This window comes from Sus scrofa, chromosome X, assembly GCF_054392235.1.
Source record: "Sus scrofa isolate SSC_HxYL_T2T_F1_AM1 chromosome X, Sscrofa_HxYL_maternal_Yorkshire_Landrace_v2.0, whole genome shotgun sequence".
NCBI lineage: Eukaryota > Metazoa > Chordata > Mammalia > Artiodactyla > Suidae > Sus > Sus scrofa.
Genome location: NC_139401.1, coordinates 118,508,423 through 118,532,531, shown reverse-complemented (window position 1 = coordinate 118,532,531; position 24,109 = coordinate 118,508,423). Strand labels below are relative to the sequence as shown.

The 24,109-nt window shown below is 42.3% G+C and overlaps 1 protein-coding gene across 3 annotated transcripts in view; it reads left to right on the top strand.

Moving 5' to 3' along the window:
• Window positions 1–12,628: 12,628 nt before the first annotated feature.
• The window catches only part of FRMD7 (FERM domain containing 7), a 54,154-nt gene continuing 42,673 nt past the window's right edge, over window positions 12,629–24,109 (top strand). The window contains exon 1 of one of the 3 annotated variants that reach the window (XM_021080498.2): window positions 12,629–12,924. In XM_021080498.2, coding sequence (XP_020936157.1) covers window positions 12,868–12,924 — 57 coding nt within the window. In that variant the 5' untranslated portion in view covers window positions 12,629–12,867. The remainder of the gene's footprint in view (window positions 12,925–24,109) is intronic. The other 2 variants (XM_021080497.2, XM_085006632.1) reach the window with 2 other exon arrangements.

The window sequence follows — 24,109 nt, the reverse complement described above, 5'->3', positions numbered from 1 at the left end:
GCTTTTTTAGGGCCGCACCTGCCATATATGGAAATTCCCAGGGGTTGAACGGAGCTGCAGCTGCCGGCTTACACCAGTCACAGCAACGCAAGAACTGAGCCACATCTGCGACCTACACCACAGCTCATGGCACCGGGGGATCCTTAACCCCTGAGGGAGGCCAGGGATCAAACACACATCCTCATGGATACTAGTCGGATTTGTTTCTGCTGCGCCATGACGGGAACACCAGTTTTTTCAACTTTTAATGGGGCAGAGACTCATTTCTAGACAAGTGGTTCATGCATGGATCCTGAAGAGTCAGCCCTCTGTCGAACTCATTCTTAAAACGGAAAGCAGAACAATGATCATGGGAGGGCCCTTTACCTCGTGCTAAAGCAGTCACTTTCACTCTCTTGAGTTACCTTGAGAACCGCTTGTAAGGTGAGTAAGCGGAGTATCTTAGGCTGGTTGCTCACAAGCAGATGCTAAGATAAAGTTGCACGTGCATGTGGTTTATTAAGTAGTTGTTCCTTAAAGAACTGAGGAGAATGAGGCAAGTGGGATACAGAAGAGGAAACCAAAAAAGGGTGCAATTTGGGGCTAAGTTCCAACCTTGGTTTTATCCTTTAGGGGCGTTCGGGCATATAAATTATACATCAGAGCAGAACTTGCATACTTCTGCATCAGCCATTGGCTAAGGGCTATCCTGGAGAGATATAAATGTCCCAGGATTTTTTGATTTTCTGTGCTTTTAGGGAAAGTGGCTCCAGTCAATCCCCCAAGGACGGTCTTCTTAAAAACATTTGCACATGGTAGCCTTTTTTTTTTTTTTTTTTTTGGCTGCCCTCATGGCATGAACACGTTCCCAAGCCACATATCAAACTTGAGTCACAGCAGTGACAAGGCTGAATACTTACCTGCTAAGCCACCAGGGAACTCCCTGCATGTTCTGGCCTTAAAAAGCAAAATATATAGAAGCTGGGAAGATGGACACACAAAAATAGAAAAAGGCGAGGAAACAGGCTTGGAGAACAACCGATCAAAATCACCCTGCTGACAAATTATAGTACCAGGCCTACTACTATAATTTTTAAAAGATGGTTACCAAGATGTTATTGGTGACTATCTCAGGTTTGTTGAATTACATTCAGATGACTCTAATTCCTTCTTTATGTGTTAGGTTGCTAAATTTAAAAAAATAAACATTTTTATATGATCAGAAAATATTATTTCCACTGGAAATAGAGAAAAAATACTGAAATTTATATGGAACTGCAAACGATCCTGAATAACTAAAGTAATCCTGAAAAGAGCAAAGCAAGAGGCATCACACTTCTTGATTTTAAACTGTAAAGCAATCAAAAGAGTGTGGTACTGGCATAAAAACAGACACATAGACTAAATGGAACAGAATCAAGAACCCATAAATAACCTCTTGCCTATACAGCCAACTAATATTTGACAAGGGACTCAAGAAAACTCAATGAGGAGAGGATGTCTCTTCAATAAATTGTGTTGTGAGAGCTCCTGCTGTGGTGCAGTGGGTTAATGATCAGGCTTGTCTCTGTGGCGTTGCTGGTTGGATCCCCCGCCTGGCACATTGGATTAAGGATCTGGTGTTGCTGCAGCTGTGGCGAAGGTCACAGATGTGGCTCGGATTTGATCCCTGGCCTGGGACCATGTGTCATGGGTGCGGCTGAAAGAGGAGAAGAAAGCAGTGTTGGGAACATTGGACAATCATATGTAGAAGAATAAAAGGGATCCCTATCTTACACCACTCACAAAAATTAATTCAAAACGGATTTAAAGAATTATAAACATAAGACCTAAAAGTATACAATTTCTAGAAGAAAACATAGGGGAAAACTCCTTGACAGTGATCTTGGTAAAGATTTGGGGGAGATGATACCCAAAGCATAAACAACTAAAGCACAAATGAATAAGTGATAGTCCGTCAAACTAAAAACCTTCTGCACAGCAAAAAAACATAATGTTGAAAAAATGAAAAGGCAACCTATGGAATGGAAGAAAATATTTGTAAATCATATATGTGATAAAGGGTTAATATCCAAAATATATAAAGAACTCATATAGTAAAGACAAACACACAAAATATATAAAAATATTTGTAAATCATATATATGATAAAGGGTTAATATCCAAAATACACAAAAAACTCAATAGTAAAGACAAACACACAAAAAATCTGATTAAAAATGGGCAGAGGAATTGAGTAGACCTATTTCCAAAGAAGATATACAAATGACCCACAAATACATGAGAAGATGATCAATGCCACTAACCATCAGAGAAATGCAAATCAAAACCACAATGAGATAGCACCTCACACCTGTCAGAATAGCTATGGTTTAAAAAAAAAAAAAAAAGACAAGAGATAAATTTTGGCAACAATGTGGACAAACGGGAACCCTGGTGCACTATTGGTGGAAATGTGAATTGGTGCAGCCACTATGGAAAACAGCGCGAAGATTCCTTGAAAAATTAAAAATACCATGGGATCCAGCGATCTCACTTCTGGATTCCAAAGGAAATGGAATTAAGATTTCAAAGCATTACTGCACTCCCATGCTCCCTGCAGCATTATTCACAATAACCAAGATATAGAAACAGTCTTAGTGTCAGTCCACAGATGAATGGATAAAGAAATGGGGCATATACACATGCGGGAATATTATTGAGCCATGAGAAATAAGGAAGTCCTGCCATTTGCAACAATATGGATGGATCTTGAGGGCTATCTGCTAAGTGAAATAAGCCAGACAAAGACAAATACAGTATGATATCACTTACATGCAGCATCTATACAAGACAAACTCAGAGAAACAAAGGAGAATGGTGGCTGTAAGTGGCGGGGGGTGGGAAATGGGGAGATGTTGGTCAAAGGGTACAAACTTCCACTTACAAGATGCATCGATCCCAGGGATAGAATACAGGGAATGGTGATTATAGTTAACAGTGCTGTATTATATACTTGAAAGTTGCTAAGAGTAGAGCTTAAATATTCTCATCACAAAAAAGAAATGGTCAGTCCATTTTGGAAAAAAATAAGGGACCTTTGAATAAGAACAGGCTCTAACGCCAAAGAAATAAGGTACGAATGATGAAATGCAAGTAAGCCGGGCACATTTTGGTTAGAATTCTTTTTCTCTCCTTCTACTGCCACAGGTGCAGCATATGAAGTTCCCAGGCTAGGGGCGGAGTTGCAGTTGTCGCTGCCAGCCTACACCACAGCCATAGCAATGCCGGATCCGAGCCGCATCTGTGACCTATGCCGCAGCTTGTGGTAACGCCAGATCCTTAACCCACTAAGCCAGGCCAGGGATCAAAGCCACATCCTTCACAGAGACGCCATCGGGTGCTTAACCCACTGAGCCACAATGGAAACTCTAGAATTCTTAACTCTTATCCCTCAAGTCATGTCACAACTCACCCTGGGGATCTTAGGAAAAAACAGTGTTGTGACGCTTTTTATTTTTGGTGTAGGTTTATTTATTTTGAAATGATAATAGTAAAAGCTATCTAATGTACTCTTCTATTTCCATCCTCGCTCACAAAAGCCTGGAATCCATTTCCCAATCGCCTTTTGCTCCTATTCTGGCCTCCTGCCCAGCTCTCCCTGGCCACCTCCCTGTGTGGGGAGAGACTAAGTAAAGACAGACTGGCCAGACTAATTTTTCCAAGGGTGAGCTCAACTTTGCATTTTTACTTTAAAGTAGAATATGAAAATTTCCTGTAGGACAGTTTCCTGTTTTGGATCACAGTCAATTTGTAACCTTTTGCCAATAATAACTGAAGGAATAAAGTCTAGATGGAAAAAGAGCGAGGAGAAGAGAGACCTCATTCTTCATTTACCATTTTAAGCGTTGGCAAAACGTTGAGTTATTTGTATTTATTTCCTTACTATTCACCCATTCAGCAAATATTTATTGTGCACCTACTGGGTACCGGCATGGAATTACGAGATTTCACATCTCCGGATCTTTTATTTCTAACAACACTATGCATTAGAATTGTCACCTTACTTTATAATTTAGGAAACTGAGGCACAGGGAGCTGAAAGGACCTGTCTCGGGTCACACGGCTGGTAAGATTTAAAATAGATTCTTTGGTCACCAGAGCTATTGCTTTTTCCGCGGGCCTCATAGCTGACTCTCTACTTGGAGTTGTTGTGGAGACTGTGCTGTGAGCTGTCAAAATACTAGCAAAGGTATGCACTCTCGTCCATCAAATGACAGCATTTCACTGGTCTAATTTTACCAGCTTATTTATTTAGTGACATAGAATAAGTTGGGTCAATATAGACAAAGGGTGGTGTTTTGGGATTCTTGCCCAATCAGATTTAAATGTGCTGGAGTTCCCATCATGGCGTGGTGGTTAACGAATCCGACTGGGAACCATGAGGTTGCGGGTTCAATCCCCAGCCTCACTCAGTGGATTAAGGATCCATCGTTGCCGTGAGCTGTGGTGTAGGTCGCAGATGTGGCTCAGATCCAGCATTGCTTGGCTATGGTGTAGGCCGGTGGCTACAGCTCGGATTCGACCCCTAGCCTGGGGACCTCCATATGCCACAGGAGCAGCCCTAGAAAAGGCAAAAAAAGACAAAAAATAGAAATTAAAAATAAAAAAAAATGTACTTTTAAAAATGTCTCTTTCAGAACCCAGAGTTTTATTTAATGGGGAATTCGTGCAAGCATTCTTGCTAGTGTCAGGAGAAAGAAAATGATGCCCACTATGGGCACTGTTACTTAATGTTTCATTGGATGTATTAGCCACCCTAGTAGACAAAAGAAAAAAAAAAAAAAAACAGTGCTATAAGAATTGGAAAGGCAGAGGAGTTCCCATTGTGGGGCAGCGGAAACGAATCTGACTACGAACCATGTGGTTGCGGGTTCGATCCCTGGCCTTGCTTAGTGGGTCAAAGATCCAGCGTTGCCATGAGCTGTGGTGTAGGTCGCAGAAGTGGCTCGGATTCTGCATTGCTGTGGCTGTGGCATAGGCCAGTGGCTACAGCTCAGATTTGACCCCTGGCCTGGGAACCTCCATGTTCTGCAGGTGAGGTCCTAAAGAAAGACAAAAAAAAAAAAAAAAAGAATTGAAAAGGGAGAAGAGAAAACCACCTCTAATTATAAATAATATAATTGTCATACACCTGAAAACCCAAGAATCAAATGTACTACCAACATTTAAGGAAGTTTAGTATGTTAGTGAGATAAAAAATTAGTACATAAAAATACCATTCATAGGTACAAACCGCTTCCAGTTAGAAGGTATAATGGAAGAGAAGATCCCCATTTTAAAAAGCAGCAAAAAAGTTTAAATACCTAAGCGTGAATATATATGAAATGTACAAAGCCCATATGAGGAATCCTTTCAGACATGCTGATGTGCATTATTTAAACCTATTAGTCAATCCTGGTATCACTAGAAACAACCAAGCATATGCCTCCTGATGTGATATAATATTAGTATGCAGCATCAATGGTGAAAAATCCCTCCCAAATACGTTGAGTGTGAATCAAGCATTTATAGCTATCTTCCACTTATGAGAAATATGAGGGGTGAGATAACAAAATCAGTGACAACACAATGAGGCAAGCAGACAAATACCGAATGTTGAGCATTCCGCAGGACAATTGACAAAGTTTCTTCAACCAATCTAAGGCATAAAAGAGTGGAAGGACACTGCTATAGATTAAAAGAAAATTAATATAACCACCAAATGCAATATATGGAACTTGTTTGGTTCCTGATTCAAACCAACCAACTGAAAAAAAATATTTCTGAAAGAATTGCGGAAATTTGAGCATGGACTGAGTTTATGTGATAACAAGACTGTGTTTGATAATTTCATTAGTTGTGATATGGTCTTGTGGTGATATAAGAACATTTCAATATTTTAAAGTGATGAATAGTAAAGATATTAAGGGAGTAGAATGACAGTGCCTAGGATTTGCTTTTTTGTTGTTTTTGTTTGGGCTGCACCCACAGCAGGCAGAAGTTCCTAGGCCAGGGATCAAACCCATGCCACAGCAGTGAAAAGGTCAGCTCCTTAACCCGCTGAGCCACCAGGGAACTCCCTGGGACTTGCTTTAAAATAATTCATGAAAGAGAGAGAGAAATAGCAAAATCTGGAGTTCCCGTCGTGGCGCAGTGGTTAACGAATCCGACTAGGAACCATGAGGTTGCGGGTTCGGTCCCTGCCCTTGCTCAGTAGGTTAACGATCCGGCGTTGCCGTGAGCTGTGGTGTAGGTTGCAGACGCGGCTCGGATCCTGCGTTGCTGTGGCTCTGGTGTAGGCCAGTGGCTACAGCTCCGATTAGACCCCTAGCCTGGGAACCTCCATATGCCGCGGGAGCGGCCCAAGAAATAGCAAAAAGACCAAAAAAAAAAAAAAAACAAAAAACAAAAAACAAAAAAAAAAAAAGAAATAGCAAAATCTTAATACTATTTGTATTAATTTGCTGGGTTGTTATAACAAAATACCACAGACCAGGTGGTATAAACAATAGAAATTTGTTTCTCACTGTTCTGGAGGCTAGAAATCCAGGATCAAGGTGTTGGTAGGTTTGATTCCAACATTTCTTTCCTTGGCTTGCAGACAGCTGCCCTTTCACTGTGTCTTCGCAAGGCCTTTCTTCTGAGTGTGTGCATCCAGGTCTCTCTCCAATGTGCACAAATTTCTGGGTTTTTTTTTTTTTTTTTAGGGCCACACTCACAGCATATGAAGGTTCCCAGGCTAGGGGTCCAGTTGGAGCTATAGCTGCCGGCCTATACCACAGTCACAGCAACACAGGATCCAAGCCACGTCTGCGACCTACACCACAGCTCACGGCAATGCCAGATCCTTAACCCACTGAGCGAAGCCAGGGATTGAACCCCCAACCTCATGGATACTGAGCCATAATGGGAACTCCCAAATGTCTTTTTCTTATAAAGATGCCAGTCAGGAGTTCCCTCTGTGGTGCAGTGGGTTAAGAACCTGACTGTAGGGAGTTCCTGTCGTGGCTCAGTGGTTAACGAATCTGACTAGGAACCATGAGGTTGCGGGTTCCTGGCCTCACTCAGTGGGTTAAGGATCCAGCGTTGCCGTGAGCTGTGCTGTAGGTCATAGACGAGGCTCGGATCTGACGTTGCTGCGGCTGTGGTGTAGGCCAGCAGCTACAGCTCCAATTAGATCCCTAGCCTGGGAACCTCCATATGCCGCAGGTTCAGCCTAGAAAAGACAAAAAAAAAAAAAAAAAAAAAAATCTGACTGTAGGAGTTCCTGTTGTGGTTTAGTGGGTTAAAACCCAACATAGTGTCCATGAGGATGCAAGTTTGATCACTGACCTCAATCAGTGGGTTAAGGATCCAGCATTGCCTCAAGCTGCAGTGTAAGTCAAAGATACACCTCAGATCCAGTGTTGCTGTGGCTGAGGTATAAGCTGGCAGCTGCAGCTCTGATTTGACCCCTAGCTCAGGAACTTCTATATGCTGCAGGTATGGCCGTAAAAGACAAAAAATAAAATAAAATAAAATGACTGCAGTGGCTCGGGTGGCTGCAGAGGCGTGGGTTCAATCCCTGGCCGCGGAACTTCCTTATGGAGCAGACATGGCCAAAAAAAAAAAAAAAAGACATCAGTCAGACTGGATTAGAGCCTACCCTAAAGGCTTCATTTGAAATCAGTTCACCTCAGAAAACTAAATATAGAACTACCATATGACCCAGCAATCCCACTCTTGGGCATATATCCAGACAAAACTTTTAATGAAAAAGACACATGCACCTGTATGTTCATTGCAGCACTATTCACAATAACCAAGACATGGAAACAACATAAATGTCCACCAACAGATGGATGGATTAAGAAGATGTGGTATATACACACACAACGGAATACTACTCAGCCATAAAAAGAACAAAATAATGCCATTTGCAGCAACATGGATGGAACTAGAGATTCTCATACCAAGTGAAGTCAGAAAGAGAAAGACAAATACCATATGATATCACTTGTATCTGGAATCTAATACATGGCACAAATGCACCTTTCCACAGAAAAGAAACTCATGGGCCTGGAGAACAGACTTGTGGTTGCCGAGGGGAAGGAGAAAGAGAGTGGGATGGCCTGGGAGTCTGAGGCTAATAGATGCAAACTATTGCCTTGGGAGTGGATAAGCAATAAGATCCTGCTGTAGAGCACAGGGAACTGTATCTAGTCACTTATGATGGACCATGATGGAGGATAGTGTGAGAAAAAGAATGTACATATATGTGTGAATGGACACTTTGCTGTATGGTAGAAATTGACAGAACACTGTGAACCAACTATAATGGAAAAAACAAAAATCGTTATAAAAAAAAAAGAAATCAGGCCTTTAAAGGCCCTGTCTCCAAATACAGTCACATTCTGAAATACTGGGGTTTAGAGCTTCAATATATGAATTTGGGGAGAATACAATTCATCTCCTAACAGTATTTAATCTGGATGACGAATGTATGGGAATTTATTGTACTAAACTCTTCGGTTTGTGTATTTAGAAAATTTATATTAAATATAACATTCCAGAGAGAAGGACATAAATGTACACCTGAACAAACTAACATACATGCTCCATGAAAATAAGAAGACTCGCCGTCAGAAAGATGTTTTTCTATGTTTCCCTTAAACAAATTTATAATTTTTTTTGTTGTCTTTTTAGGGCCGCATCCATGGCATCTGGAAGTTCCCAGGCTAGGGGTCGAATAGGAGCTACAGCTGCCAGACAACACCACAGCCACAGCAACACAGGATCTGAGCCGCATCTGTGACCTACACCACAGCTCACGGCAACGCCGGATCCTTAACCCACTGAGCGAGGCCAGGGATCGAACCTGTGTTCTTATGGATACTAGTGATACTCATTTCCGCTGCCCAACAGGAACTCCACAAATTTGTAATTTTTAACACATCCCAATAAATATATCTGATTCCTTTCCTGAAACTGCACAATCTTATTTAGAAAAATAAATAAGAATAGCATGGAATACTGTAAATAAGGAGCGATGTGACATGGAGCAGACTTACTGGATATTAAAACGTACTTTCGAGCCTCAAAAATTATAACAATGGGAAACCAGTACATAGACGCATATAAAAATCCAAAAGCAGACTCAAATGGATATGGTAATTTAATATATGATAAAGGTATCTTCTCAGATCAGTGGGGGCTGGAAATACTCTAAGGAAGGACATCAGGATAATTGGGCAGCCATTTGGAAACATTAAATTTGATCCATACTTCACACTGTATATCAAGATAAAATCTAGGCGTTCCCATTGTGGCTCAGCAGGAATGAATCAGACTAGTATCCAAGAGGATGCAGGGTCCCAGTGAGCCGGGGATCTGGCATTGCTGTGGCTGTGGCCTAGGCGAAGTTGACCCCTAGCCTGGGAACTTCCATATGCCAAGGGCGAGGCCCTAAAGGGCAATAAAATAAAAGTAAAATCTAAAAGGATCAAAGATTTACATTTTTAAAAAATGAAACCAGAGGAGTACGGAGAGTAAACCTTGAAGTGAAGGCCTTTTAATTATAACATAAATCCAGAGGCCCTTTAAAAAATAGTGGACAAATTTCACTGCACAAAGATGAAAAATTTATCATGGCAGACAACAACCCACACATCTATCATAAGCAAATTCAAACGACAAAAGATAAACGGGGAAAATATTTGTAACTCACATTGAAACTGACAGCACTAATGGCCTGAACGTAGCGAGAACACAGACTGGGACTTGAACCCACGTGCTGGGACTCGAACCCAACCTAAAGCCAGGTTGGGACTTAAACCCACGGTTTTAGATTCGCGTTACTCACCCTGTGTCTGGACTCACTGAGGTTCAGGTTCTTTATGCCTCTGCGCAGAAGGAATTCAGCGAGGGACAAAGTGATAGGCGAGAAACAGATTTATAAGGATGGGATGCTTGTGAGAGATGCAAGCGGGCAGGCAGGCAAGGAAGCTGGGCCCCGAAGACCCGGTGGGCCACAGTTTTCTCATCCAAGGGGCGTGGGGGTTGGAAAGGCCCACCTCTTCCTTCCTGGGAGTAGTAGCTCCTCCTTAGTATCTGGTAAGGTGTGTATTCAAGTCAGCTGAAGGGCAGTCCTCAAACTCTTGCCCCTGGTCTGAATCTGAATGCGGGCCTCATCCCATCCCCCACCCAATAACCTGAGGCAATTCCCGCACCTCCACTAGTTAAGCTAAGCCTGCCTTGTTCTGATGGCTTTCTGGAACTTACAGTGGTCTCCCAGCAGCCCCCAGGTTTCCCTCTTTATCTATGATCCCCTATCCGGACTTTTACAAGCACCTGTGCCTACTCTATCCCTATCAATATCTCAAAGGGCTTATTTTCCTAAATTTTTTTTTTGTCTTTTGGGGGCTACACCTGCAACCTATGGAAATTCCCAGGCTACGGGTCGAGTCAGAGCTGCAGTTGCCAGTCTACACCACAGCCACAGCAACGCCAGGCCAGATCTGAACCCCGTCTGCAACCTACACCACAGCTCAGGGCAACGCTGGATCCTTAACCCACTGATCCTTAACCCACTGAGTGAGGCCAGGGATAGAACCCACATCCTCAAGGACACTAGTTGTGTTCAATACCACTGAGCCTCGACGGGAACTCATTTTCCTCATTTTTAAAGCGTTCCTAGAGGTTGAGGGAAAGGGACAATAACCAAGATTTTTTTTTTAAAGTATGTGGAACTACATGAACAGATATTTTATATATATAAAAAAAGAAAACCAAATGGCCCTTAAACATCTGAAAAGATGCTCAACTTCTCTCATAATATGAAAAATTCAAATTTTCAGCTACACTGAGATTCTTTTTCTCACTTATCAATTTGTCAAAACCCCAAATGTGTGACACTCTCATACATTGCTGGTGGGACTGCAAATTGGTACCACCCTTGTGTTAGGTTGGTAGGTCTGCCCTAACAAAGCACCGGGCAGTGCATGGCTTATAAGAAACAGCAATTGCTTTTCTTACAATTCTGGAGGCTACAAGCCTGAGATCCAGGTGCTGGCAGGGTTGGTTCCTGCTGACGTCTCTCTGATTGGCTTGTGGGCAGCCGTCTTCTCTTCCCTGTGACTTCACGTGGTCCTCTTTCTGTACATGCCTGTGTCATAATCTCCTCTCCTTATGAGGACATTAGTCATGCAGGGAGTAGGCCTTACTAAGACCCTAAAGGCCTTATTTAAACTTGATTCCCTCTTTATGGACAACACTCCCAAATATGGTCACCTTCCGGGTAATTGGGGGTGAGGACTTTACCACTTGAATTTTGAAGGACACAATTATCAAATCATAACGACTTTATGGAGGGAAATGGAAACATCTGTAAAAAGTACCAATACATTACCCTCGATTCGCAATTCCACTTCTGGAAATCCATCCTGCACTCATAAATGACATATGTAGGAGGATATTCATTTCCAACTTGTTTATACCAGCAAGAAACAACCAGCCTCCACCAATAGGGACTCTATGAGTAAACTGTTTCGCCTACGCAGTGCAAAATTATGCAGCTGTAAAAAAAAAAAAATAGGAAGCTCTCCGTGCAGCTAAAGAGAAAGCAACAATGATATATGAAGTAAGAAAAGGCACAAAACAGTTTAATTGCATGCTACCTACATATGAGAAATTCATTCATATTTACTTGTACATATTTGCATAAAGAAATGCCAACAGCTACATAACAACAAGGAATGCCTGTTGTGGGGCGGTTGGTTAAGAATCTGACTGCAAGGCGTTCCCATTTTGGCTCAGCGGGCTACGAACCCAACTAGTATCCATGAGGATGTAGGTTCGATCCCTGGCCTCACTCAGTGGGTTAAGGATCCATCAGCACTGCTGTGAGTTGGGGTGTAGGTCCCAGATGCGGCACACATCTGGTATTGCTTGTGGCTATGGCTGTGATGTAGGCCAGCAGCTGCAGCTCTGATTTGACCCCTAGCCTGGGAACTTCTATATGCCACAGGTGCAGCCTTGAAAAGCAAAAAAAAAAACAAACCAAAAAAGGAGTCCAACTGTAGCAGCTCAAGTCACTGCAGAGGCACGGGTTCAGTCCCCAGCCCACTGCAGGGGGTTAAAGATCTGGCGTTGCTGCAAGCTGCAGCAGAGGTTGCAGCTGGGGCTCAGATTCAAATTCAGTCCCCTGGCCCGGGAACTTCCATATGCTGTGGGTGTGGCTATAAAAACAAACCAACCAAGCCAAACAGCAACAACAAAAACTAATAAAATTGGTTACTGATAGGGATGTTATGGGGGCATAGAATAGAGAGGGCAGAAGTGAAAGTGAGATTTTTCCATATATTCCTTTTTATATAGTTTTCATTTCTAAATCATGTAATTTCCAAATGATTAATACTATTGCATATAAAGCTTCCTAGGTCAGCCATGAAATGTCTAGTCCAATACGAGACGAACTCCAATCCTTTTACTTTTGAAAATGGCTATTCTCAGTTTATCGACGCTTGCTCTAGGGTTTTCAGACTGCTCCTGTGAAATAAAGACAATCCCCAGGGGTGGCAAGCGCTTTCTTTCTTTTTCTTTGAAGAAAGGACCAGAGTTTAAGAGGGCTCGAGTGAGTCCAGTTGGATTTGACCGTGGACCAAATAGCAGGTTGCCCAGATGCAACTGATCACCAGCACTCGGCAGCACACACGCCCTTGGGTGTGCATCACTTCCAGCAAAGAGAAGTGAGCCCTGCTGCGGGGGGGTGGGGGGGACCCGAGCGCGCACTGCATCCAGCTGAGAGTGAAATTCCTGGAGAAAGCCCCCTTCCTGTCACAGCACCCACAGCACTCTGAGCCTGCTCGCAGCCCAACAGCCTCTCCGAGAATGCTACATTTAAAAGTGCAGTTTTTGGATGATTCCCAGAAGATTTTTGTGGTTGATGTAAGTGGAAGTCACAATGCTATTATTCCTTTATTATTCCTTCAATAATGGTCATTTGCGGACGACCCATTAGCTGGCGATACTAGGTCTTCTTTTGGGCCGAATGAAGGACTGTGGGTTTTAGCTTTGGAAAAGGAAATCTGTCTTGACTATCACAAGGGAGCTCCTGCTTTCCCATTAACCTTTCTTCTAGAACGGGTTCTCTTTTCTCAAGGGAGAACAACAGCACGTTTTTAAGATATGCTAGATATTTGTAAAGAGGCAAAGCAGCAATACCTTAGTTGTCCTACCCAAAAAGGTATCACCGCTCATTGAAATAATTTGCCTGTGAGCCTCACCCCATGACTATTTGCGGGGAGAAAACTGTGGTTCTGAGCGAAAGGAGAAGGGGAAAGATACCCTCCTTTGCTGCAGAAAAACCTATGGGGTTCTGGGGGGGGGGTGGGGGCGGTGGGGAGAATTATGCAGTCGTAATGAGAACTTCAGGAATTAATGACAAGTATAAAAGAGGAAAATAGGATAAGAGACTATTTAGTTTGATTTCGTCCTTATAGTTCAGAGTTCTTCATATAATTCCTAGCTACGGGATGATTGCGTACAATTATACCTCATTGCTTCAAGAAAGAACAAATGTATTAAGCACATCATTTGGGCCTCGTCTTCCAGTACCTTAAGATATGCACATTTTGATGTCAGGATTTATGTATGAGCATTTGGAAATGTCCCGCGGCTTTATGGGAATAAAAATGCTGTTTTGCTCTGATATTATATTAGCTGCTAACAAGGAACAAATAGTTCGTTTTCTTTGAAATGCATACACAATGCTGGTTGTTTTCTTTTATGCTTAAGCTGACAACTGCTGTTGGATGTGTGGGTAACCCATTTTTCAAATAAGTATTTTATTTCATTTTTATTGGAATCATGTGCTTTGTGGGTGAAGGCTTCATGGCTTCTGCTGCTGTTTTGCTGTTTCTTCCTTTCACTTTTATTTGCAAAAGGCATTTCTAGGTCCACGGACCTGAATGATTTGTTTTTGTAGCAAATAGCTTCCATTAGAGGTATGAGGCATTTCCTATTCTTTCTTGGAACTATATTTAAGGGGCGGAAAATGTCTTTTGAGTAGTTTATCCATTTGCAGGCTGGTGGTGTGCGCTCACAGTGCTCCAGTACCTGAATTAGTGAGCTGTGTATTCAAAAGACACTGCTTTAGGCTAAGTTTTTCATAGTTATTTCAAGCGGCTCAAAGAGAAATCTTTGACCAAAAGTGACAGAGGAGCTTTCCGAATGTGCAGGTCACATTCAGAGCCAGTTAAATGGGGGATGGGAGCCACAGTGCCGTCGCTTCACAAAATTCCCCGTCCGAGGAGCCGATGCTCTCAACTTGAAGCCAGTGCGATTTGGCTTCACATCAGATTGTCCTCTTTCCAGCTGCAACACATTGTGTTCCTTGGGAAGATAATGGGAGAGATTTGATACCCAGCAATTCGGGTGTCACAGCATCTGATCCCTTTTGCTCTGTGGAGGGCTGCTTGGAGAGCTGCAATCGTGATGTTACCAAGGGTGGCAATAGTACGAGCTGCGGTCCCAGGGGCAGCTTTGTTTTGAGGGAGAGGGAACCTTAAGTTAGGATCCAGCCATCCAACAGCAGCTTCTCTCCTTAACAACAGTGGGCTGACAAGGACGATGATGAAAATGAGGATGCTGATAGCCGTAGTAGTGGGTCGCCAATGGATAACACTTTAACATTTAAAATGCAATCTCACATCCATTAGTTCCTTTGCTCATCCATTCCACCCTGTGAGTGAAAGTAGGAAAAGATGAATCTTTTTGCAAATTAAGAGAGAGGGGCTCTGGGAGCTTAAGTGACACTTGCACGGGATTACGAAGCATAGAAAGGCAGATCTGGGGCTTCCCACCCAAACCTCTTCCCATTACCCCAGATACAATGGAATCCCAAGACTCATCTGCCAGTAGCTCTGTCTAGTCTGGTAATATTGTCCTTGCACGCTATTTGCTGTGGCCCCCAAAGGCATAGAATTTGGCATAGAGCGAGCGTTCGATGACTGGTACAAATCAATTCGTAGATCCTTCTTGCCTTACCCATGGATGAGGAGCTACATGAGGAAGCAGTCCCTAGAGCTCAGGGAGACTGTGGCATGAATCTGATCATTGATTCAAAAGCTTAAAAAGCAACCTGAACGGGTCATCTTTTATTGTCACTGACATCTTAAAGAGGATGAAGAAATGCTTAGAACCATAATGAAGAGAACCATTAGCAGCTAAGGAAAGCCACATGGAGGGGGTTTTGATGCTAAAATTGAAGTCTCAAGAGTCATGCATCAGGCCCAGGGAGAAAGAAGCATTCTTCAAGATAAGATTTAAGAAAAGAATCGGCTGCATGGGGACAAATAGTGGAGTCTTGGGCATTAGTGTTGATTTTACAGAAGGTACCGAAGTAGAAATATGGGAAGAACACATGATCAGAGAGAGTAATGTCACCTGGATAAGGTGAATTGGCATCCAGAAGCCCTTATTCCACCCCCAGTAGCGTTATCTTAGTGAGTTTGCTGGTGTCCAAGATCTGGCTCAGGACTGCAGACTCAGAAGCCTTGATTTGCCAGCATTCCACGAGATCTGAGGTCAGAAACTGATATTTTATTTTTTTGTATTTTCTGGGGCCACACCTACGGCATATGGAGGTTCCCAGGCTAGGGGTCTAATTGGAGCTGTAGCCGCCAGCCTACACCACAGCCATAGCAACGTGGGTTCCGAGCCGCATCTGCAACCTACACCACAGCTCACAGCAATGCGGGATCCTTAACCCACTGAGCAAGGCCAGGGATCGAACCCACACCCTCATGGTTCCTAGTCAGATTCGTTAACCACTGCACCACCAAGAGAACTCCAGAAACTGATTTTAAAATCAGGAGGCTGGTGCTGCCATTTACAGTGGAATTGGAAACACTTGGGTCCTTCATCAGTTATATAAGATGCCAAAGATCAGAAGAGTCAGATCTAAGGGAATTGGATATATGATCCTAGTATTTGATGGCCTGGTAATACATCCATCTCCACAAAGGCCTTGTCATTGGGACCTTTTAGTCATGTGTTCATTCATTTAGTCAATTCATTAGCCATTTATTATTGAGGTCCTAGTATGTTGCAGGCCCTGTTCTGGGCACTGGTGACTCTACCATATGGGTAAGTAAAGTTCTTGAGCAAGGGAACACTCTTGCCTGGGCAGGGCTGGCTGGGAACTCCCAACTTTGGCTTCGGTGACTCCTTTTCTTCTCACTGCATGGTTGACAAAGTCATGTGATTGACCTGTCTTGAATGCATTGAGGTCTTCCGTTAGATTACTGAGAAGAGTGGCTGGCCCTAGCAGCGTCCTGGTTTCTCACAGTTCCTTTGTGTATCTGTAATCTGAGACACTGTATGTTGATTTTATAGATGAACTCTTGAGAATATTGGTCAACCTTTTCCTTTCAGAATTTCCAAGAGGGTTTGGGAGATGCAGAGTAGATAGGGGACTTCAGAATTGCTAGAATGTGCCTCCTAAGTGTTAATGCAATGAAGAAAATGTCTTTAGTAATAAGCTCATCTTACCTTTCAAATCCATTCACTTAATAAGGCTGATCATTCTCAAATAGCAACATCATTCTTAGTGTTGCACTTATCATGGACTGTAAATCCTTTGATAAGCAAGTAGGACTCTCCAGAATGGTGATGGGACTGGGTAAGCAGGAGGGGAAATGGAATAACGTACTGATTTTTCAAACAATTGAAGATTTTAGGGTAAATTCCGTTTTGCCTCTTCAACTTGGGGACCGGGACTTTGCTGGACAGAAAAAGGGAGGATAAAACCGAAGCTAAGGCTTTTGAACTCTCAGAAAGAAAAGGTCAGGTTTCTAGCTTGACTATGAATCCCTCCAACAGCCACAGATGCCCGCAGCAGTGACAAGTGTCCTTGGCGTGACCTCCTTCTAGGTCTGAACTGTTTGCTTATCTGAGGTTTAGATGGAGAGTTTTCAAAACAATAACCCCACCATCATACTCCACGCGGTTCTGTCTGATGTGCGCCCTGCCTGCTGCAGTTCTGTCTTTATAGAAGCGTTGCGAAGGGGAAGAACAGCTGTTGTTTGTGAGTTTCCAAAAGCACGTTTGATTTTGATGGTTTCTAGAAGCTAAAGCCAAAGTCAAAGACTTGAAACATGTCACATCTTACATCTACCTGATCACTGAGTGACTGTCTTGGCCAGCACAGTGGGTAACCAGTGGCTTACCCAGTGAGAGAATAGAGTGAGTCAGCTTATCCCATTCCCTTGGGAGCCTAGGATAAAGGCCACCAGGCCTCATTTTCTGAAAGAGACAAGGTGAAGCATTGCCAGGACTAACATTACTCAGGCTAAGTCAGAAAGCAGAAAGCTGCCTGGGATTTTTTAATTGGTGGTGGTATTTACCCTTGGGATATTTGCCCAAGGGCTGGTTTTGCAATTTATAATGATGAGGAATCCTTTGTACTTTGGTCATTAGTGAAACAGATACCCCTCATCTTCAGAAAGCAAAGCTCTTCTAACACCAACGGCATGGAATTTCTCTGCTGTAGCAAAACATACCTGGATGGGGGACTACAACACCTCCTCCATTTTAGGTGGGTCATCTTGGGCCAGTCACTTAACCCCTATCTCCCCGAGTTGTTGCGAGGAGTAATATAAATCATATAAGATATATTTGGAGTCTGATAAAGCAAGACAAATACTTGTCTGCTACTTACAAGCAGGGTGGCCTTGGGCAAGCCACTTAGCCTATCTCAGACTTAGTTCTGTCAACTTGCAAAACTTGCACTTGGGGTCCAAGTCAAGAAAACCTTTCCAAAGAATACATCATTTAAGTTGCTGAGTAGGACCTGAGGAGGTGAAGAGTGAGAGCTAGGGTGAAAGGGGTGGTGTGATGTTTACACAAAGAAAAGATGGAAGGCCTCTGTGTGAAAGAGAACCCGGCCCTTTCATGGAAAAAACAATGCGACGCATGCAGTGTTGGAAGGAAGACTGGTAGCGAGCAGCTGGATCATTCCCACCATGTAGTCTTATGCATGAAGTTTGAGCTTTGTCCTGAAGGTGGGAGAGAAGCACTAAAGGGTTTAAGAAGCTCAAAATGGGGATATTAGCATCCGCTAACTCACTAATTGATGCGTTCACTTGCTCATCCAATCTTTAATGAAATACGTTTCCTAAGTCCTGGAGATGCCAACAGATGTTTCAAGTTCAGTGGCTCCAATTTTGGATAGTCAACCTATGTCCCGACGCATATGCCCAAACATCACCATTCCAGCCTTACAGGGAACAGTGGAGACAGACCGGAAGGATGGATACCAAAGCTGTTAATGAGGGCGAATTTGTAGAAGCATTTCATGTCAGCCTGCATACAGGAGAGGAGTTGAGGAGTCTAGATGATCTCCAAATTTTTGCCTAAGATAACAGCTTGGATCATAGTCCCCGCTCATCAAGACAGTGAACAAGGTAGAAGGAGCAAGTTTAGGGTGGGCAAGGAGTTTTGTTTTGGATTTATTGGTGGGAATATGGAGAGGAGAAATATATCTGGAATTGGGCAGACCTGAGTTTTAGTCCCAGCTCTAACAATTATCATTATTTTTTTATTCTTTTTGTCTTTTGTCTTTTTAGGTCCGCACCCACAGCATATGAAGGTTCCCGGGCTAGGGGTTGAATCGGAGCTGCAGCTGCCGGCCTACACCACAGCCACAGCAATGTGGGATATGAGCTGCGTCTGTGACCTACACCACAGCTCACGGCAATGCCGGATCCTGAACCCACCGAGTGGGGCCAGGGATTGAAACTGCATCCTCATGGATACTAGTCAGATTCGTTAACCACTGAGCCATGATGGCATCTCCTCTAACAATTATTTTAAACTTTCTTTTATTGAAGTAGAGTTGACTTACAATGTTATAATTTCTGCTGTACAGCAGTGACTCAGTTATGCCTATATATTCTTTTTCATATTTTTCCATTATTGCTTAGCACATGATATTGCATATAGTTCCCTGTGCGGTACAGTAGGCCCTTGTCGTTTATTTATTTATATGTAGTAAAGTATATATGTTAATTCTAAACTCCTAATTTATTCCTCATTCCCTCTTTCCCATTTGGTAGCCATAAGGTTGTTTTCTATGTCTCTGCGTCTGTTTCTGTTTTGTAAGTTCACTCATATCTTTTTTTAAGATTCCACTTAAAAGTGATCTCATATGAGATTTGTCTTTGTCTGATTTACTTCACTTAGTATGATCATCTCTAGGCCCGTCCATGTTGCTGAAAAAGGCATTGTTTCATTCTTTTTATGGCTGAGTAATATTCCATTATATATATGTATATATATATAGACATATACACACATGTGCACATACATCTCACATCTTCTTTATCCATTCATCTGTCAATGGATATATACTTTGTACCCATATCTTGCTAGCTTTAACAATTTTAAGATGCACAACATCAGGGGTGTCACTTCACCTCTCTGAGCCTGTGCCCTTGTCACTAAGATCACGATAATCATAGCCCCTACCTCATGAATTCATCTTGAAGATAAATGAAATAGCAGAGGTAAGGTTCCTGACACAAGGTGTTCAAAGCGTGTTAATTCCCCCTCCCTTGCTTGCAGACCTCTTTCTTTTTTTATGAAATAGATTTATTTGTGTTAATTTCAAGTAATCTACATTTTTAAATTTTGATCAGTGAGTTATTTAGAAGTCTTGATTTCTAACTGGTTAAATTTATTTTTGTTTTTTGTTTGTTTTGTTTTTTTTGTTTTTGTCTTTTTGCTATTTCTTGGGCCGCTCCCACGGCATATGGAGGTTCCCAGGTTAGGGGTCGAATGGGAGCTGTAGTCACTGGCCTACACCACAGCCACAGCAACGCGGGATCCGAGCCACGTCTGCGACCTACACCACAGCTCACGGCAACGCTGGATCCTTAACCCACTGAGCGAGGCCAGGGATCAAATCCGCAACCTCATGGTTCCTAGTCGGATTCGTTAACCACTGCACCACAACGGGAACTCCCAGAGCTCTTTATTTCTATATTTTGCAAACCTGCAGACAACAATCTTTCACCCTCCACTGCAGGTTTAACTTGCTAATGCTTGATTTTACAGCCCACCTCCAAGCAAAATAGAGCTGTGATTCCTTCGCTCTGCTCTTCCTCTGGGGCTTCCTGGGGTTAATTTATCCTGCCTTTCTGAGCGGTTGCCCTTTGCTTAGTCAGCAGCCCCAGGGGATTTGCTTTTTCCCCTGGAGTCATTAATCCTGGGAGGGTCCATAATAACTGTCTAGAGTTACCTCAAATAATGTTGGGCTTCCTTTAAGGAAGCAGATGGAAACAGCCAAACTCTTTAACAACATTTAATTTTTTAAAGGATTTTTATTTTTTCCATTGTAGCTGGTTTACAGTGTTCTGCCAATTTTCTACTGTTCAGCAAGCTGACCCAGTCACACACATACATATATATACATTCCTTTTTCTCACATGATCATGCTCCATCATAAGTGACTAGACATAGTTCTCAGTGCTAGACAGCAGGATCTCATTGCTCATCCATTCCAAAGGCAAGAGTTTGCATCTATTAACCCCATGATTTAAGGTTTTTAACTTAATACTTACAAAATTGAGATATACTTTTTATAAAAAATGGAGGTGTAATTGATTTACAATATTTTTAATATTGTAATATTAAACATATTCTATATATAATTTTATATTTAATATCATATCTATATTTTTATATTTAATATTGGAATTATAATACTACATCAGTTTCAAGTGTACAACATAGTGATTGAAATTGTTTATAGATTATACTTCATTTAGAGTTATAAAATATTGGCTATATTCCTTATGCTATGTAACATAACCTTGGAGCTTTTTATTTCGTGCATAGTAGTTTGGACCTCTTAAGCCCCCACCCCTGTCTTGCCTCTCACCCCTTCCCTCTCACCACTGGTAACCACTAGTTTGTACTCTATATCTGAGAGTCTATCTCTTTTCTTATATTCACTAGTTCATTTTTTAGAGTCCACATTTAAGTGATATCATATAGTATCGTCTTTCTCTGACTTATTTCACTAAGCATAATACTCTCCAGGTCCACTCATGTTGTTGGCAGGATTTCATTCTTTTGCTATGGCTGACTAGTATTGCATTGTATATATAAACATACACTCTATATGTGTGTGTGCACACACGCGTGCGTTCCTATGAATATTGGAGGGCATATATCTTTTCAAAGTAGTATTTTTGTTTTCTGCGGATATTTACCCAAAGAGTAGGATTGCTGGACCATATGGTAGTTCTATTTTTAATTTTTTGCAAAATCTCCATAGTGTTTTCCATAGCAGCTGCAACAATTTACACTCCCACCAACAGTGTTCAAGGGTTTCCTTTTCTACGCATCCTCTCCAACATTTGCTATTTGCAGTCTTTTTTGGTGATAGCCATTCTGAGAGGTGTGAGGTGATATCTCATTGTGGTTTTGATTTGCATTTCCCTGCTGATTAGCGATGTTGAGCATTTTTTCTTGTGCCTGTTGGCCATCTGTGTATGTCTTTGGGGAAATGTCTATTCGGGTCTTCTGCCAATTTTTTAATTGGGTTGTTCGATCTTGAGTTGTATGAGCTGTTTATATATTTTGGATATTAACCCCTTATTGATCATATCACTAGGAAATATTTTCTCCCATTCACCAGGTTGTCTTTTCATTTTGTAAAACACTTAGAACAGAGCCAGCAAGTACTATAAAAGTACTCGATATACTGATGCCTTATGGAATTTGAGTCCAAATTTAGATGATGAATGCACATAGTGATAATTATGTCAAAGCAGCAATATCCCAAGCTGATGAGGCCTAGAATATTATTTTTACATATTTTTTTCTTTTTACAGCCACATCTGCAGCAAATGGAAGTTCCTGGGCCAGGGGTTGAATCAGAGCTGCAGCTGAGACCTATGCCACAGCCACAGCAACACCAGACCCAAGCTGCATCTATGACCTATGCCACAGCTTGCAGCAATGCCAGATCTTTATCCCACTGAGCGAGGCCAGGGATCGAACCAGCATTCTCACAGAGATGACATAGTGTCCTTAACCCACTGAAACACATGGGGACTCCTATTTTTATTTGTTTCTTACAGGCATGGAAACCAAGGTGCAGAGAGCTTGACTTATCCAGAGTCACATTGCTATTTCATTTAATGAGTGAGCTGGAGTTCAAGCCACAGTCTGTCTCATTTTAAAATTCTGGCTGAACAGGAGTTCCCATCATGGCACAGTGGAAAGGAATCCGACTAGGAACCACGAGGTTGCAGGTTCGATCCCTGGCCTCGCTCAGTGGGTTAAGGATCTGGTGTTGCTGTGAGCTGTGGTGTAGGTCACAGACACAGCTTGGATCTCGCGTTGCTGTGGCTGTGGTGTAGGCTGGCGGCTACAGCTCCAATTAGACCCCTAGCCTGGGAACCTCCATATGCCGTGGTTGTGGCCCTAAAAAGACAAAAAAAAAAAAAGAAAAAATTCTGGCTGAACAGAAGCAGACTCACAGACATAAAAAACAAACTTATGGTTACCAAAGGGGAAAGAAGGGGGGAGGGATAAATTGGGAGTATGGGATTAGCATATACACACTACTATATATAAAATAGATAAACAACAAGGACCTACCGACAGGGAACTCTAGTACAATAGAACTCTACTCAATATCTTGTAATAACCTATAATGGAAAAGAATCTGAAAAAGAATATATGCGTATATTTATATAATATATATAACTGAATCACTTTGCTGTGCACTTGAAACTAACACAACATTGTCAATCAACTATACTTGAATTTTTTAAAAAGTTAAGAGTTTGAAATCATGCATTTAAAAGCATTATATTTATATTGTGAAATTGTACTTGTTGTGCTTCCTGGATTTGAGTGAGTGGTTCCTTTCCCATGTTAGGGAAGTTTTTGGCTGTTATCTCTTTGAATATTTTTTCTGTCCCTTTCTCTTCTCCCTCTGGCACCCCTATAATAAGGATGTTGGTGTGTTTAACATTGTCCCAGAGTTCTCTTGAGACTCTCTTAGTTTGTTTTCAATCTTTTTTGTCTGTTCCGTGTTCATGATTTCCACTAATCTGTCCTCCACCTCGCTTATTTGTTCTTCTGCCTCCTGTATTCTGCTGTTGGTTTCTTCTAATGAGTTTTTTATTTCGGTTATTGTCTTTTGCATCTCTTCTTGCTTAAGCTTTATATCTTGTATTTCTTTGCTCAGTGGTTCCTGTAAATATCCACCTTTGCCTCCAGTTTATTTCCAATGTCTGGCATCATCTTCAGCATCAACAGTCTAAAGTCTTTTTCCTGGAGGCTCTTGATGTGGCCTCCTCTTTGTCTTCTGGAATCTTCTGGAATCTTTTTGAGTTTCCAGTCCATTTGGTTGAAGGTTGCTCAGCATTTGGTTGTAATTTTGTTGTTTTTATGAGAGAAGTTGAGCTCCAGTCCTTCTATTCCGCCATCTTAATGCCGTCTGTTTGTATTGTGAAATGTAAGTCATTATAAAACTTGCATTTATGGAATAAATTCATACTTCACCAAAAAAACCCACCCTGGCTGCTCATTGGTTTGGTGGTGGGCTTGTGACTCAGTTGGGATTCCTGTGTGTGTTGTGACGCTTCATGGTTTTCCAGGACATGATAACGTATCATCTGCTTCCAAGCAGCCTGGCCCACAGTGGGTTCTCAATCACTGTTTGATGACAGACTGACCAACAGACTAATTGTATCAACTCATTCCCACTGCCTTGCCTGTGCAAAGTCCTCCAAGCAAAGGGGCTTCTAAACCACATCAGAAACAATCATCCTGGCATCACAATGTCCCAGGCTAAGCCAGTGTTGGCTGTTTCTTGGCCAGGGATTTATTTGTCATTGCAGGGGGCCCAGCTGCCTGATGAATGCCTTTGTTTGAACTCCTGAGTTTGCTTTGCCCCTCATAGCCTAAGGTTTATTGACTTAGAGAATAAATTGAACGGAAAAAGAATGAAAGCGCTTGTGCTTTGTCTGGCCAGGGGCCAAATGCGGTTTAGGTGCTGCCTGTCATAACCATCTAGGGTCCCCATATCCTCTGCGGTCACCTGGCTGCC